Source organism: Juglans regia, chromosome 1 (genome assembly GCF_001411555.2).
Source record: "Juglans regia cultivar Chandler chromosome 1, Walnut 2.0, whole genome shotgun sequence".
Classification (NCBI taxonomy): Eukaryota; Viridiplantae; Streptophyta; class Magnoliopsida; order Fagales; family Juglandaceae; genus Juglans; species Juglans regia.
Genome location: NC_049901.1, coordinates 38,982,561 through 38,999,877, shown reverse-complemented (window position 1 = coordinate 38,999,877; position 17,317 = coordinate 38,982,561). Strand labels below are relative to the sequence as shown.

The 17,317-nt window shown below is 35.5% G+C and overlaps 3 protein-coding genes across 10 annotated transcripts; 2 read left to right on the top strand and 1 right to left on the bottom strand.

The window, feature by feature from the left end:
* Positions 1-637: 637 nt before the first annotated feature.
* LOC108979380 (protein CONTINUOUS VASCULAR RING 1-like) lies at positions 638-8,659 on the top strand. Its single transcript, XM_018950054.2, has 7 exons — positions 638-1,019; positions 2,082-2,134; positions 3,965-4,074; positions 5,664-5,831; positions 5,918-6,015; positions 7,857-7,983; positions 8,324-8,659. Exons 1-7 carry the CDS (start codon positions 864-866, stop codon positions 8,419-8,421), a joined length of 810 nt encoding a protein of 269 aa, XP_018805599.1. The 5' UTR covers positions 638-863; the 3' UTR covers positions 8,422-8,659.
* Positions 8,660-9,392: 733 nt separating this feature from the next.
* Positions 9,393-10,114, top strand: LOC108979360 (dynein light chain LC6, flagellar outer arm-like). Its single transcript, XM_018950028.2, has 2 exons — positions 9,393-9,752; positions 9,936-10,114. The coding sequence occupies exons 1-2, from the start codon at positions 9,480-9,482 to the stop codon at positions 10,077-10,079; spliced, it is 417 nt and encodes a 138-aa protein (XP_018805573.1). The 5' UTR covers positions 9,393-9,479; the 3' UTR covers positions 10,080-10,114.
* Positions 10,115-11,851: 1,737 nt separating this feature from the next.
* On the bottom strand, positions 11,852-16,915 carry LOC108979359. Of its 8 annotated transcripts, none has more exons than XM_035685542.1 (7): positions 16,651-16,915; positions 16,476-16,534; positions 16,316-16,367; positions 15,831-16,213; positions 13,619-15,748; positions 13,276-13,420; positions 11,852-12,717 (listed from the first exon to the last, which is right to left on the bottom strand). In XM_035685542.1, exons 4-7 carry the CDS (start codon positions 16,026-16,028, stop codon positions 12,077-12,079), a joined length of 3,114 nt encoding a protein of 1,037 aa, XP_035541435.1. In that variant the 5' UTR covers positions 16,029-16,213; positions 16,316-16,367; positions 16,476-16,534; positions 16,651-16,915; the 3' UTR covers positions 11,852-12,076. The 8 variants fall into 8 exon arrangements, with proteins under 8 accessions (XP_035541435.1, XP_035541489.1, XP_035541417.1 ...); XM_035685596.1 differs by having other exon boundaries at positions 15,831-15,900; XM_035685524.1 differs by having other exon boundaries at positions 16,316-16,362.
* Between the last annotated feature and the right edge of the window lie 402 nt (positions 16,916-17,317).

Genomic DNA, 17,317 nt, shown 5'->3' with positions numbered 1-17,317 from the left:
TGTAATGCGAGCTCCGCCCGAGCTCCAATCCGGATGAACATCCTTATTTATATGATCATCGCGTAATCCGCCACTAAGACACATTTTCTTTCTTAAATACGTCATACCATGGCATCTCGTCTTACCAAACTGATTTATTTAATAATATTATTATTTGTCCTAAATTATACGATATTTAATTGTATATATTTTTATGATGCATTTTCTTATATCAATTAATTAAATGAAAATAGTAGTAAAATACTATTTAAAATAAGTAACATTAATTTTTGTAATTGAAAATAACAAAATAAGAATGAAAGATAGGATAGAAATTTTACTTGCAATAAATATATTCTATATTGTTGAGATGATACAATTTAATTTATAAGAGAATTCAGTTTTAAATTTTTTTAATAAATAAAATCAAGATATTATAAAGTGTATTTTTCAGTAATTTGTAAATAAAATGTTTCATCTTTTAATATCATTTGTAACCACATATCGTTGAAACATTTTAATTATCTTCACAAATCTATAAATAAAATAGAAAATAAATTAAAATGAGGAAGAATGATAAAATAAGGAAGAAGTCGCATTCCGAGTGCATTTACGGTGACGATTTATAAGTACGGTAATACTCTCTTTATTATTAAATTTTAATCCCTACGAATCTCAAACCAACCTCAGCTGAAGTTACCAAATTTGAAAAAGGTCTGCAGGATAGGACGAGAGATTTGTTTCACACTCCATTGATCTTTCTTCAGCAACCTCCTCTTCTTCCTCTCTCTCGCTGACCGGTACTGTACTGTTGGGGGGGTGGCGTCGTAGGCCGTTATTAACTTTTGTTTTTGAATTCCTTAAACGGCGTCGCTTTTCTTGTTATGGGGGACGAGAAATCGGCGATCGTCATGGCCAGCAGAGAGAGAGATCGAGAGCTTCTCATCCCTGTGGCAAGCTCCGGTGACGGCGACGTCTCCTCCTCCTCTGCTTCCAAGCCCTCTTCTTCGTTCTCGTCTTCGCACCACGCTGGCCGGGAGGTGATCTCCCCCTCTCTCATCTCATCCTGTAGGGATTTTCAATCTTTGTTTGCTCCTTGCAAAAGTGATGGAAAATTGAAATTCTCGTTTGGATTGTGCTTCAACTGTTTTTATCTTTTGCTATGTGGAGGTTTTGTAACTTACTTTTTTGCCCCCGTTTACCTGTTCTTATAATGCTTTCGTTTTATGCTGATTTTGGTACTAATGTTAATGCTTTAGATGTTGCATTCATAAATAAAACAAGTTAAACTTGAACTCGGTTGCTCAAATTGTCAGCTAATTCTGATATGACCGAAAGACTGGTGTTTAAACAACTCATATCCGAGGTTTGTTCGGAATTAGGTTTTATATCTGAGTAGTTTTTTTATCGATCGAAAAAAAAAATCTGAGTAGAACGAGCTTGTTTAGAATCTGAAAGATTTGAATAGGTTTTTGCAGGAATTCAATAGACATTTAAAAGGAGAATGATCTGTACAGACGTATGGTGTGCAAAACCTGCATAGACCCTTTTATAAAAGGGAGATCCATATGAAAAAATTAACTATTTTTGGTGGGTCCCACTTTTTTTCAAAAGGACCTGCACCAGGCTTGGGCTTGGCTTGTGCAATCCAAGGCTGTATCTGTAGTTCTCTATTTAAAAACTCTATTGTTCTTGGCACTTGAACCATGCATACCCCCTACAAGTTACGGAATTGAATAAGGGGATTTTCAGGAAACCTTACAGACAATTGCTGGCAGTATTCGTTGTTTTTCAAAATGCATCAGCAACATGTGCTCATACTTGAATATAGAGTGTTAGATTGAAATAGCTTTTACCAAGACAATTATGTTCTTAGGCTTCTAGTGTGTTCGTTACTAATTCAACATAGTACTGTGAATATTATTTCACTAATTTCAACTGTCTTGTCTACCCGTTGTGGGTTACACAAATTGACATTCCTTCTTGTAGTTGTGACCCTAAATACATGTGTGTGTTGGTCTTAGTGCTCTGAATGGCTCCATTTTCATTTTCATGTTCATATACACTACTGACAGTTTCTGTACACTGTATTCACTGTGTAGACTTTTTCCAAAGTTATTAGGAGCTGGGCTTCGAAAAAGTTCATGACTGGATGGTGCGCAATTCTTGCCTTCTCCTCATCATTTCTCATCAAGACATCTCCTAAACACTCATTATATTTGTTCAGTTATGCAGAGGAACATAGATGAACACACAACTAAACACATCAAATCTGTGGAAAATTTTCTTCTTTCTGTTGGTTCAGCATATCATTTTTTTTTTTTTTTTTGCGGATGAAGGAATCTGTTTGGGATAAATTCATATTGCGTTGGCATGTATTCAAATTTTAACTATACCAGCAGTGAAACTATCAGCAGTGAAATTATCAATTATAGGAACTGTGGGTTGTCCCAAAAGAAATTGTATTCTAGGAATTAGTTTTAAATGGGTTGGTAGTTTCCTCGGGAACTTAATATTCTTTGCATAGAATGATTGCTTAATATATGAGCTCAAGGAGATTGAAAGGAACCTAATCCTCACTAAGGGGAACTCTAGTTGCTACATTTTCTTTACTCACATGTGACATGGTTTGGATAATTTGCGTCATGTTTTGGTTTTCTACTGTGAAGGGGTGGCATTCTTTTTGTACTTGTTCCCTTTGCACTTCTAATCTCGACTTCGGACCATAGAATTTCATGTCTAACCTTATTAGTTTTTCCTCAAAGGGGTTGTCTAGGAGTCTCTAGGTTAGCAGAAACCATGGTGATATGTAAATAATAAATCTAATTCTGAACAACTACTTGGATATATTTCTTGAAGAGAGGGTCTCAAAACATAACTCCTGCACATTGTTGCAAAAATTAACCTTACCTTGTTTACACAATGGATGGACCATATGAGTTGTAGTACAAAGATGATTTTCTCTTCAAAACTCTTTTAAAACCGTAGAAACGACAACTTACCATTTATTTACTTTTTAAAGATACATATGGTACCTACCCTTTGGTACTTCAGAAGTTTTATTGTTTTCATATAAGTGGATCTTTACCTTGGTTTGGCATTTTATGAGTATTTTGGGTGCTTGTATAGATTCTTAGTAACGGTTCATGATCTGAGTGTTTTATATATGAGAAGCAGGACTTTTAAAAGAGTGATGATGCTAATAAACTTCTGTGCTGGAAGCAGCAGCAGCCACTATTAGCTTTTTGAATGATTTTTTTTTTTTTTTATTGGCACCAAGTGTCTGAGAACAGTGTCCCGACTAATCCTGGGGGTGCACAGGCTCTCGGCAAGAAGTTTCCCGCAAGTGCATCTCGGCTAATTCAAGGGGAAAATCCTCCAGTCTGATGGCCCCTAGAGATTGTTTGCTCCTAGTGGGATTCGAACCTTAGACCTTGGAGGGAGCATATCACCAAAACCAAGGCCTTTACCACTTGAGCCAACTGCTAGGGGTTGAAAATGCTGAAAACATGTTAATTCCCCTGGGACTTTTATAAGAGAGGTTAATCTGGAAACAGAAATAAAAATGTTCTGGTAGATAGATATCGAAATGTGGCATTTCCTGGTCATGTCACTTGGAGGACTTCTTGGGTGTTGGAGCTTATCTTAAACTCACAAGTCTAGACTTTCGTATATTTGAAGATTAAGTAATTTGAATATAACCTAGTGTATTGAAGGAGTTGTTCCTCTAGTAAATAAGACTGCCATCCCACTAGATAAACTTACAATTTTGGAAGTTTTAGTCTCTGATACTTGATTTCATTGCATAGAATTGTACTTTGGAAAACTATGGGTATGTTGTTCTTGTTTTTATCATTTATGTTTAGTCATATGGCATCCAACTATTATAAAAGCTATACTTTTATGGATGTTTTCTACTTTTAAGATGTGGGCTTATTGTACTTTTTTCTATTATAGTAGTTGCTTACTTTTAGCTGTTTTGCAGTGTCATCCTACTTCCAATAGCAATTACTTTCTACATAACATGGTGGTTTATTCACTTTGTTGATGGCTTTTTCTCTCCTATCTATGCTCATCTTGGAATTGATATCTTTGGTAAGTATATTGTTACTGTGAAATCGGTATCTTTTCCTCCATTCATAGCTTGGTAATATGTCTGAGATGTATTAATCAATGATTTCTGAGAAATGATCTTCTGAGTTCTGAGGGAGCATTTTTTTTTATAAGTAGTTCTGAGGGAGCATTTTTAGGTGCATGGCTTGTTTTGCCTTGCTTTGCTTCTGCAGAATGAAGACTACTCTGAGGAAATCATTTCCCTTTTACGATAGTGGGAGATTCTTGTTACTTTGATTGTCAATTGCTGTTACGTGCTTCTGTTGATTAAACACATGTTGTAGCTCTATTTTATGTATAATTTTATAAATGTTAATATAGACATAACCTTTGGTCTTGTTTTCTGAAAGTTCAAAATTCATGATTTGAATTTAATGCCACTCTATCAACATTCATTCCAACAATTCTTTTTCCCTGGAGATCTTTTTTGCTAATTGTTCTGTTTGGTGAGGAAACAAAGATACTGGTTCTATACCTAGATGTAAATTCTATTGCTCTAGCCTCTAGTTATAATTTCCTGTGTCATATGCAGATTAAGGGATTGGGAGCCTTTTTTCTTCTTCTGATAAGTATGAAGATTTATTAATTTGCACATAGTATGCATGAGAGACACCTGGTTAGTAGAAGAAAAAGATTCTAGAAAATCATTTAGACTAAGACCATTAAAGTTTATAGATACAGTCCATAAGAGAAGAATGTGAATACAGAAATTCTTGAGCTCCTCCGCTTGTTTGCGATCCGTGAAGATTCTATCATTTGTTTCATTCCATATGCACCAAATAAGTCATGTGGGGACCATTTTCCATACTGCTGCAATTTGTCTCCTTATTATAGACAAGGTTCATAAAAAGGTGACTCAAAACATCTCTTTAATACGCTCCATGGTGAATAGGACCATCTCTAGGAACATTACTATTAATTCCATATTTCGGTTGGTGTCATGCTCGTTCTCAATCATCTAAAGCCATGGGGTGGAGTTCATCACCATCCTATTCGTCAAAGGTTGGTCCTGACACAACTACTACCATTCTGGGGGAATGGTGAAGATGGCTGGATTAGAGTGATCCTTTTTCCGTGTGATTATTGCATATTGTTAGTTGCATACTAGGATGCATTGCATATTAACTGTCATGAATGAGAGTATATAACCATATGTTGCATGTCCCAACGCTCTAAGTCTCTGTTCCATCTTAAGTGGAGATTGAAGGCGTCACAGAGGTGGCTGCCCCCTAGCTTACTAAGAGGAACATTTAACTTTGTGGGGTTTCTAAAGTTGCTCTCATTTGTTGTGAGGTGGCTTTCTTGCTTCATGCATTGAGCACCTTTCTCATGTATCTGAAAACATGCTTCTATAGTTTATACTAAATTTCTTGTGGCGGGTGGGATCATAGACTTGTATAACTAGGGTTTACTCCCCTTGGTGGTTTCAGACCCTGCCTTGGTGATGTTCTATGTTGTAAAAAATAGGTTCATCTTGCCTTTTCCATAATGATCTGAACCTCATTATCCTATTGAAGTTTTCACCTGTCTTGTACTTCTCGTGAATTACTTATATATAAAAAATTGTGCAGGTCTTGGGTTTGTAACTTCTATAACATTCATCTTTTTGGTTGGGGTGTTCATGTCATCATGGTTGGGTACATCTGTCCTTGCACTTGGTGAATGGTTTATCAAAAGGATGCCATTTGTTCGCCATATCTACAATGCCTCGAAGCAAATTAGTGCTGCCATATCACCAGGTGTGGTTTGTGCTCATTTTATTGTTTGTATTTTGAGTAAATCAGATTTAGTGGGACAATTTATATCCTAATCTGTTTGGTTGCAGATCAAAACACACAGGCCTTTAAGGAAGTAGCCATAATAAGGCATCCCCGTATTGGTGAATATGCATTTGGGTTCATTACTTCATCTGTCACCCTCCAGGTCTGAAAAAAATTTATTTCTGAAATGATCGTCATCGAACTGCCTCCATTAAACTTTATCATTAGCGTGTGGAACTATTATTACCTCAAATTTACTATGCTCATCATAAATGTGAGTGGCCATACGTGCTATCTTTTATATTAACTTTGGGGGTTGTGCATAGGGTTTGACTCTGTTCTGGTCAACCCAAAGAAGCAAACTCAATTGGCCAAATCAGCTTGGGTTGTTTTTTTTTTTTTTTTTTATATAGGTGGAGGTGTTTTTCACTCTTGTTCTTCACGATTTGTCTTCATATTTGTGTTCGCATGGTATATTTCTTGCTTGCATACTTCAGATGTTGCAAAAGCTATACAATATGTATAATATTGTTGTTGCTTGTGATGCTCTACTCTAGTAAAGCACAATTGCATGCTGCTTGTATCTCACTGGTTTGGATAGCACTTGGACAGCAAAGTCCTCCCAACTCATCCCATCTCATCTCAATATCCAAATACCACAAACACCAACACTTTTCAATTTCAAATCTTCAACTTTTTCATCTAATCATTACTTAATCATTACTACTTTCCCAAACTTCCAAACAAAATACAAAAAAAAAAAAATTCAACTTTTTCAAATCCCACAACAAAAATAATATTAAAAAAATTATATTATAATAATATTTTAACTTTATAATATTTTTATTCAATTTTTTATCCCTCCTTTCTCAAAACTCCATTAAACATTTTAACTCAAACCATTTCACTACTATTCACAAATCATTTTATCTCATCTCATCTCACTATCCAAATGAGACCTCAAATTTCCTGGCTTGAGTCTATGACTCTCCACCTTTGTTTTAGCATGATTTCCCATTGCAGAATGAGGTTGACCCTTGTTTCGTCTATATGAAGACACATGAGTGTGTGTACACAACATCTCCTGGACTGGGGTTGGGAGTCGCCTGTATTTTGTTCTCTTTTTGATGTTCTATTATCCCATGATGGAGGTGACCCAATAGTCTTTTGACAAAACTTTGTTCATTGGATGTTTCCATAAATGTTTCGCCTTCTCTGTTTTAAGAAAAACAACTCACAGATATAGAAAGTTCACAAACTAAATCAGTAATTGGCTTTAGTACTAAATTTTTTGCAATTAGTTTTTTGGCAAATACTCTAGCCACAAATGGATTATACAAAAGTAATCCCACAAACTGACGTGGCTTAATTTGGTTCGTCAGATTATAGAGTTACTTTTATTGTAAAGTAGATATAACAGATCAGATGAAGCAATGTCAGTTTGTGGGATTGTTTTTGTATAATTCTTCTGTGGATGTAGCATTACACTATTTTTTTATGGCGAGGAATTCTATAGACCATGCAAACAGTGTCTTTTTACCCAGCTAAACCTCGGACCTGTGTAACACATTCCCATCACATGGATTGGGTAAATTATTGGCTTTTCGTCAATTGGATGTGGCCCTAGAAATTGTTTACACCAAGGGTTTGAACCTTAGATTTGAAGGAGCATACCACCAAGGGTCCAAGCCATGGCCCTTACCACTTGGGCCAACCCCTAGGATTTACAATTATTAACTCCTCTATCTTTGAACCATTGGTTTTCTCATGAAGTGTATTTTGTAGTGCTTATTTCAATTGTTGACCTTGGATAGGTCACAATGGAAAACTTACTTGTTGCTAAAAATCGTCACCGGTCCTTGGTTGCTTATGTAAATTGGGCATGTCTTCTACGAGTTGAAAGCAGTGAAACTATTGAATATGGAATTATAGCATAATCTGATCTATGCTTATCAGAAATATATAGCATTTGTACTGATTTTTAAATAAAAAAAATTAATGCAGAACTATTCTGGAGAGGAGGAGCTATGCTGTGTCTATGTTCCAACAAACCATCTTTACATTGGTGATATGTTTCTGGTCAATGCCAAGGATATTATCAGACCAAGTTTATCCGTGCGTGAAGGAATTGGTGAGTAGTTTATTTCCTTTAGCTGTTATTTTATGGTTTAAATGCAGAGGCAGGAAAAAAGTGAATTGTTGTCAGCCTGATATCACCACCTTCTGGTCTGTGTTGTAACCAGACCAAATCTAGAATTCTCTCTCAATGGCACCCGAAAGCCCATGTTGTTCATCACAGCATAGTACAAAAAAGACTGCAATTTTGTTGGTTGAGGGGCTTTCCATTAGTAATAGTTTGGGGGGTGTCCTATAATAAGTTTTTTGTTTTAGAAAATAAACAAAGAAAAAGTTATTTATTTGCACTCACCATCTGGTTTAGGTTGACGTGATAATTTGCTCTTCAATTGCAGAAATCGTTGTGTCTGGGGGCATGTCAATGCCTCAGATCCTGTCGACTCTGGATTCACGGGTTATGCCAGTTGATAGAAGCAGGCCTAATAGAAGCTAGGAGTGAAAGATGTTAGATGTAGTGGAGTTGTTTGTTTAGTAACTTGCTTCATATTCAGTTGGAGTAATCACAGTACCACTCTTTTGATAAGGCTAAAATTGTAATTAGATTTTCAATCGGTGGTTGTTGAAGTGTCAGATTTCAATAGGAGGGTATTTGTTTAAATCTCCTCGGACATCAATTCGATTTTGTAGATAACAAAAGGTTCATTTCAATTCTCATCATTTTCTTATCATCATATGATGTGACATTAAATGATTGGAGATAATTTGCACGTATAGCCTACGTTGTGGCAGAGAACAGACCGCCAAAAATACCAGATGATTATCCCTGTCGTCTACCATACAACAAACAATCCTACGGCTCAAATCTATATTGGATTTGTCTTTAGATTTTCCATTTTGAATTTTGCATTTGCACTCACATTCACATTCACACCGATGAGCATCCGTATGGAAAGAAATAGTCTACCAAGTCAGCATCATGCACTTCAAAGTTTCCTTTTTTTAAAAAATAAGAATAATAATAATAATGGCCATTAAGAAAAACATGATTAATAGAGCTTGATGAAGTATATAAATTTTTAACACACTTAGAAGAAGTACGTGAAAGGATATGCGTTTTTAATATGATTAACAGAGCTTCATTAATCGCATTAGAATATATATATATATATATGTATATATTCGAGAAAAGAAAAATTTTATTTATCTCTATACATCATATATTATATATAATTTTTATTTATTTTTTATTTTTATCAAATATGTGATGTATGGATGATGATTAGAAGAATTTAATTAGTTTAAGATAAATAAAATTTAAAAAATAAAAAATAAATATGATGTGTGATGTGGTAGATAATGAGCAATATTCAAAATAATAAAAAAAAATGGAATGCGTAATAATCATAAGAAATTTCTTTGCAGTTCAGAAGTGATGTGTGATGGAATGAAAAAGAGGTGGGAAAAGTGGCGGATGCAGACAAAAAAGTGAACAAAAAGGTTGGCCGTCGTGCCAGCCTCAATGTTCTCATACGCTTATAAATCAGTCCGACCATGGATATTGGAGGAGATAGGAAAGCTTCTTGTTGGCTGTGCTCCAGATTCACAGCCATAGATTCTTCCTCACAGATATATATCATATTGTATTTGAGAGAATCATTTCTGGGATTCCAAAAGGAGAGCCGAAAGATGTTGGAAGGAAAAGCTCGGATTAAGGAAACAGACATGCCAGAGAAGATGCAGATTCAAGCCATGGCTTGTGCTTCTCAGGCCCTAGATCTCCACGATGTGATTGATTGCATCTCAATTGCTGCTCATGTCAAGAGGGTATAAGAATGATTCTCTCTTTTTTTTTTTTGGATTAAAGAACTTCTTGTTCACTGCCCATCAAGAGGGTATAAGAACTTCTTGCACCTAAAGCTAAAAAATTTTCAAATTTTTTTGTATACATTTTGTGTTTTGATATTGATTATTGAATGTTCTTCATTTCATGGGTTCTTGTGTTTTCAGGAGTTTGATAAGATGTATGGGAGTGGATGGCAATGTGTCGTGGGTTCAAATTTTGGCTGTTTCTTCACTCATACACCCGGGACTTTCATGTATTTTGCTCTGGAGACCCTCAATTTCCTTCTCTTCAAGGGAGCCTCTTCCTAAAATTTATACATACATACATAATAATATATGTATGTATATATATATATATATATATGTATGTTTAATTGTCATGTGTATTTATTTCAAATTCCGACTTTTTAATCTGGCATATATATATATATATATATTAGTATATTACTTTTTTTTAGTCAAAGTTCAAATCCATGATGATGATGATCGTGGCCATGTGCTGGAGGAATGTATTGTTGTTTTCTTCTGTGCTTGTCACTTTCAATGGGGGCAGCTTCCTTGTCTACAGCAAATACCAACAAGTCAATAGCATTGAGCCAAGCTATGCAACAAGACATAACTAGTTTGTCTTTAACTTCTGTGTCCTTTCAAATCGTAAATCTTTGGCATGACAGATGGAGGTTTAATAGGATTGGCAATGGTACAGTGATTGAGGTTTAAAATTTAGTTAAAAGTTGAGATTTTAAGATATTAATTTATATTAGACTATCTATTTTAAAATTAAAATAATAATATAATATTATATTTTTTAATAATAATTTTTTAAATAATTTTTTTATATATTTTATTATAAATACACTTTAATATATTTATTAATAATTTAATTTTTACTTAAAATTATTATTTTTCAATTATTATTTATATCAACTTAATTATCCAACATAATATAGCCTTGTTTACAAAAAATATTTCTTGAAAAATCTGGATATAATATAGCTTTGTTTACTAATAAAGTTTTAAAAAGAATTAATAAAGGTTGTTGATTACTTGTGAATTAAATATGAGTTTGATGAGTAAATGGTGACTCTCCAACTTTAAAAATTCTTTTAGAATTATTGTAGCTCAAAACATAGTTTTGAATTTCGTTCCGTACCAGTCGGTGCGGTTAAAATTTTACGTATCGGCCGTCCGGCCGGTACAGGGACTATATCCATTTCGTACCGGCCAAAATACTGGTCGTACCGGCCTCAATTTCGGTTAGTATTTTTTTTTTTTTTCATTTTTTCAAATTACAAGTTTATTTTTTAATCCTCAATTCAGACTAGACTATTTATAATTTATATATATATGTATTTATATATAATTTATTTATATATCGAATATTCTGAAATGTTATCCCGAAACGCTATCCCGAAATGGTACCTGTACCAAAATATTTCGTTCCAGTACCTTGATCGATACAGCGTCCGGTACGGTATTCAAAACATTGGCTCAAAGTCTAAGTTAGAGATTTTTAGTTAGTTCAATGCAAGTCATTTATACAAAAATTTGGCTATATTTTAGATTTCATTGACTTTTGACTAGTCCAATACCAGTGCTCTAATAGCTGATTGACGAAGACTTCTGGCCTATATAATATATAAAGATTTAGGTCCTTTTTCTTGATGGCCATCAAAGTTATTAAGGAGGATGTCTCATTTGTTTTCACACATGAGATGAGATAAAATGTGATGAGTTGAAATTAAAATTAAAAAATTAAATAAATTACTGTTAAAATATTTTTTTAATATTATTTTTATTTTGAGATTTGAAAAAATTAAATTATTTATTTTATTTACGTAAAAATTTAGAAAAATTGTAGAGGAATTATGAAAACGAGGCCGAAATTATTTTTGTTTACAGAAGTACACGTCCAGCGTCCTGCTTCATTTGTATGACCGTTTTCCACGTAAATCATAAAAACAATGATAATGATTCCATACAAAATCTCTTCTTCTGGAATCCTTAATACATTTGTACTTACTGAGAACAGAATGAATTAAAATGATCTGCACAATCCAAAGACCATATATCCACCCAACTGCCAGTATTCAAAGTTACGGTTCATTTGTTAGAAGATAATCATTTGATTGCTTACAAACAAGACATTCGGAAATGATCATAGCCTTGTGGCACTAGGGTTAACAGTTTCAGCTCTCCTGTCTTGTATTCAGCATTGCATCATTGTATATACAAAAAGCTTTGGTGCTATTGGCCTCTCAAACCTATGTATCCAAACAAATATCTATAATATGCAGATTTACAATCTATGTAAGGACCTCCTCAATCAATCCATTGAAAACTAGCGTCTCTATCTCATTTACCACTTGCTCTGCATAATCCAAAGAGACTTCATGCATCCAACCCAACTCCCAAATTCCATTTTCCACTCCATTGCAGTTTATATCTCTCCCCAACATTGCAAAAAGACTGTCTACGGGAAGACTGCCACCAGTAAGCTTGCTGTAACTTCTCAGATTTTCAACACCATTACAAACTTCCTCCACTAGCTTGTCTATTGATATGCATGCTCTGAATTGGCCCACACGCATCAGTAACGAATGATGGACTGCCTGTGTCACTCGAAGGCCTTTGCGTTCAATGAGTTCATTTGCACATTCTAAAGAGAGTCTATGATTGGCTACTATCGAATCATCGATGTCAGGTGTTTGTAAAATTGCAGAACTACTCTCATTGAGATCAAAAAGCTCCTCCACACGACTGAGGAATGATGGACTGCTCAAGAGCAATGTTCTAAGATTACTTCCAGTTTTAGAGCTTTTGATATCTGTTCTACTATGAAAGACGTGATTGTAAACTTCCACTGCAGTAGTTTTATCATCCCTTTCTTGTTCGGGGCTTGATGGTGTGACTTCAGAAAGAGGACTCTGGCTAATACTGCAATGCTCTACAATAAAAAAAAGAAAATGAAGTTACATAACACTAAATTGGGCACATGAAAACACATAAATTTAATTTTTCAAGGGAAATGTTCGTAATTGAATCAGTATTGTAGTTCTTTTCCTGATTTCTGGAGGTAGAACATGCAGATACTTGAGCCATGGAAATAAATATATTACCAATTTCGCATATCGGATCAGTAAAACTCAATCTTTTCTGCAGTTTCTAATGTGTTTCATAAAGACACTTGTCAAGATGTCTGCAAGGCGAATTGATACTAGCTTGGACAAAGCTATGTTAGGCTCTCTTAAATCTCGACTGTTCTACTTTCATAAATACTGAAAACTCAGATATCGTGAGTGTATGTATCCATGTCTATGATCGAGACATGTGAGATGCCTTAAACATGCAAATGCCATATTATATGCATGTGTGTTCAGATGCCTAAACATACTGAAAACTCAGCCTTCATATGCAATCACACCACTTACTTCACCAGTATCACCAATTCACCGTAGTTCAGTATCAGACTTTGACACAGCATAATCATACAATAGTATGTTACCTTCAAAGTGGGATTCAGTGACTTCCTTTTCCTCCTCCATGGGGAGTTTATCCACAAGAGCAGTGTTAGTTCTCATCAGAGGAGAGCAGTGTTCACTATTAAGATTGATCATCTTGCCATCTTCTTTGGATCCGGAATTTTCGATCTGCAAAGAAGAATGCATTAATTTTCACAGCCCAAAAATTCTCCTTCATTCAAAGTTCCAATAACTTGCGAAAAGCTAAATACTAGGTTGTAGTTCTCGTACTTCTGAATCAGCTTCAGTGGGTTTTACAACAAAAACAAAAGTTTCATCAAATTCATTAGGGCTGAGTCATAGAGACTTGTTATAAGAAAGACTTACAATTGATTTAGCTTCTATAGGCTCCCTGACAGGCTTCGTCTTCTTCTTCTGATTCTTTTTCTGATCAGAGGAATTAGAAATGAGAGTTTTTGTTGCGTGTCTTGAGATGGTCTTTTTGGTAGTACTTGGTTGCCTGGGAGCCTGGTTGTTTATGAGGTTCGATCCATTTTCAGGCTTTTTGAGCTTTATAGAGGTCACCTTGGCATGAACTTCAGATCTTGGGACAATTTTAGCTTTCACATTTTCCATCCCCAGAAGTCCCCTGCTGGCAGCAGCAACTTTTTGAATCTTACCAGTTGCCTTGTCAATTGACTCTTTTTTCTGCCGTTCGTGAGCTGCAGGACCAGAAGCTTTCAGCTTATTTGAAGCCTTTTCTTTAGGCTTGACTTCTTTCTCTTCTGTTTTCCTGACTACTTTATGATCCTTAGCTCCTTGTAAGCTATGCATTTTGAATGGCATCTCTGCTGCATCCATTTTGGAATGAATTTTCTTGGAACTCAAAGCCCCTTCTTTGTGAGTTTTGGAAGGAAGCACTTCTTTTACTTTTAGTTTTGGGAGAATCTCTTTAGTGTTCAAAGATTCGTCTTCCTGAAGCACTGCTGTGTCATAATTCTCCAATTGACATGGGACACGCGTAGGCTTAATAAGAACAATGGGGGGTATCTCATCAATCAACCTTTGTTTGGAATTGAAATAATTGGAATGGTAGGAATGAGGATTAAGATCCCTGGCAGAAATGCTCTTCAGAAGTCCTTTATATTGCATGGTTTCAAGTATTTTCTTCAGATTCCTCCGCTCTGGATCCACATTCTGTGCCGTATATAGGGGCTTCCTTCCCTTTGGCATATCGATGTCAAACATAGGCCTTTGCTGATTTGGAATTCTTTCACTCTCTGAATGTTTCTGTAGAGTGGCCTGCATTGATTTTGAAGGGAGTTCTTGTAGACCCATAAGCTTGGCAATCAAATTAGGGGCTTTTGTCTTGCCCTGTGGGTCTGTTGATGAAAGAAAGGAGCCAGTAGAATCAATATCACTTGCATGAACCATCAAAGACTTGTTCGAGCTTGTCGAAGGGGTTTCTGAAGCTGAGTCGAAACATCTTTTGTGAAGAAAATCTGTTTCTTTAGAGGTTGGGTTTGGCAACAGATTCTGCCTAGCAAGGCTGTCAACGATCACTTTCTTAAGCTCCTCAATGTGATTCCTGGAAGAGCCATCAACAGAAAGTCGTGGCTTTTGAAGTTCCATTGAGAAATTGTGATACTCAAGTTCACTAGAATATGTTCTCTCAATCCCCACTTCATCAATTCTTCTCCTTTCTGACTTCTCATTCTGCTTTTTTAACTTGGCCATATAATCTGAAGCTTCCTGCAACTTTCCTAACGCGATTAGAGACTTCTGCAGATCAAGAGCTCCATTCAACAAATCTTTTGCAATATCTTCGGACTGCCCATCAAATGTCACTCCTTTGGACCATGAGTCAATCATCTGGGTCAGCTTTTGAGCTCCTCTGGAGACCTCCACCAGTTGAAAGGAAGATGGATTATGAACTTCTTCTGTCAACCCTTTTGAGAGCATCTCCCCTTTCTCTGCCTTGTATGCTATGGATGTATTGTGATCCTCATATTGCCTAGAATATGTTCTCCCATTCCCCACTTCATCTATTCTTCTACTTTCCGACTTCTCCTTCTGCTTCTTTTTTAACTGAACCGTGTGATCTGAAGCTTCTTGCAACTTTCCTAGCATGATTAGAGACTCCTGCAGATCAAGAGAATTTTTCAACCAGTCTTTTGCAATAACTTTAGACTGCCCATTAAATTTCACTCCTTTAGACCACATGTCAATCATCTGGTTCAGCTTCTGAGCTCCTCTGGAGACCTCCATGAGTTGAAAGGAAGATGGACCATGAACTTCTTCTTTCGACCCTTTAGAGAGCACCTCTCCTTTCTCTGCCTTATACGCCATAGATGTATTCGAGTTCTTTGGTGTTCTTTGGCTATCGATTTTGTGGTCCATTTCTTGAGAACTTTTCCTTGATCTTCTGATTGTCTTACAATCTACAAATCCTTTTCGATCATGACATTTGACAAATGATCTATACACGGCTAATCTCAGACTGTCTTGAGGCATATTCTGCGCCAAAGAATTGCATTGACAGAGTCAAATGCAGCCAATACTTTAAGAACCTATCCTAATAAAATATTCAAATACTTACATGGTCCGGAATATTCCAGCCAACCGGTTGCAATGTTGTCTGTAAGAGACAAAAATATACTTGTTCGGTTCTGATGAAAAAAAGCAGAGGAACAAATAATAAGGTTCGGCCAAAATAAATGAAAGCAATTTCTAAAAAGAACGAATAAATCATTCTCCTTCTGAAACTTTCAAACAATAAATACAGGGCAAGCCCCATGCATGAAATCCCACCTCCTTGTTCACTATTTTCTCATCCCTATTAATCCTTAACAAGCTAATCAACCATGTTTCTTAAAGAGAGAGAGAGAGAGAGAGAGAGAGAGAGAAGCCTGGATGGGGGATTTCGGAGTGGGGTGATAAGAAAAGGACTTGAAAGATCGAAGGCGTGGATGTTATCTCTCTCTGACAATTGAGATAAAAATAAGAAAATTATAGCAATTGAAGATGTGCTTAACAAATTGAAAGCAAGATTCATCAACCCATTAAAACTTGAAGCGTACTTACCTGAGTTCATAGGTTGTTCTTTCCTGGCATTGGTCAATTTAACTCTTCTGCTCTAGCATCAAAACCAAATATATAAGTCAGAAAAATTCAGAGAGAGAGAGGGAATGTATGAAAACAAGTCATAAATAGTTACGGAAGAATACGTGCATAGCTTCCCGACCTGTTCTTTCTAAGCAATGACGACCAAAATCTCTCCTTTAGCATCTATTCAAAACCGAACTAACAGAAAGATAACAAGAGCAGAACACAGAACCCAGATGAGACGCATAAAGCATAGTCACAAAAGCAAAGCAAAGCAGATCAAGACCCAGAACCACTTTCAAAAGAAAGCTCACCTGCAAGTGAGCTGGGAGAGACTTTAATTAGATCCACAGAGCAGGAGCAAAACAGTCGGTGCATTGACTTTGTGAAAGTGAACCAACTTTGTTATCCCAAAGCAAAGAGATTTCTAAGGCTATGGTGATCTTGGCGCTTTGTTTATTGGGGCTTCGGGAATCGGGACAAGGAAATCGTTGAGAGATTCTAGCCTCATTATTGGGAGCATTTTGGTTGTGACAGTACGCGTGTTTCAAAGTGATAAAGAAGCCAAAAAAACCTCTTCAAAACCATGAAGAGGGGGGAAGTGAAGATGGGACAACAGAATGGCAACTTGTAAGATGTGAGCTTGCCGTCAAACTGCCTCTCCAATCTTCGTAGTTTATTTATTCATGTCTTTAATAGTTTAACGTAGAGGGAGTAGTATGGGTCGTTTCTGACCATTTCTGCCGGACTGTCTCTTTTAATTAATAATAATAATATTTTAATAATAAAATAATTACATATATATAAATGATATGATAGATTAAATTATAATTTTTTTAATTTAAAATAAATTTAATAAATCGTATTAAACTACATCATTTTTAATTATATATAAAAATAATAATATTATACATAATATTTTTTTCTAATTTTTTAAACAATCATCTAACTATATTTTAAATTAAAGATATTTGATATAGA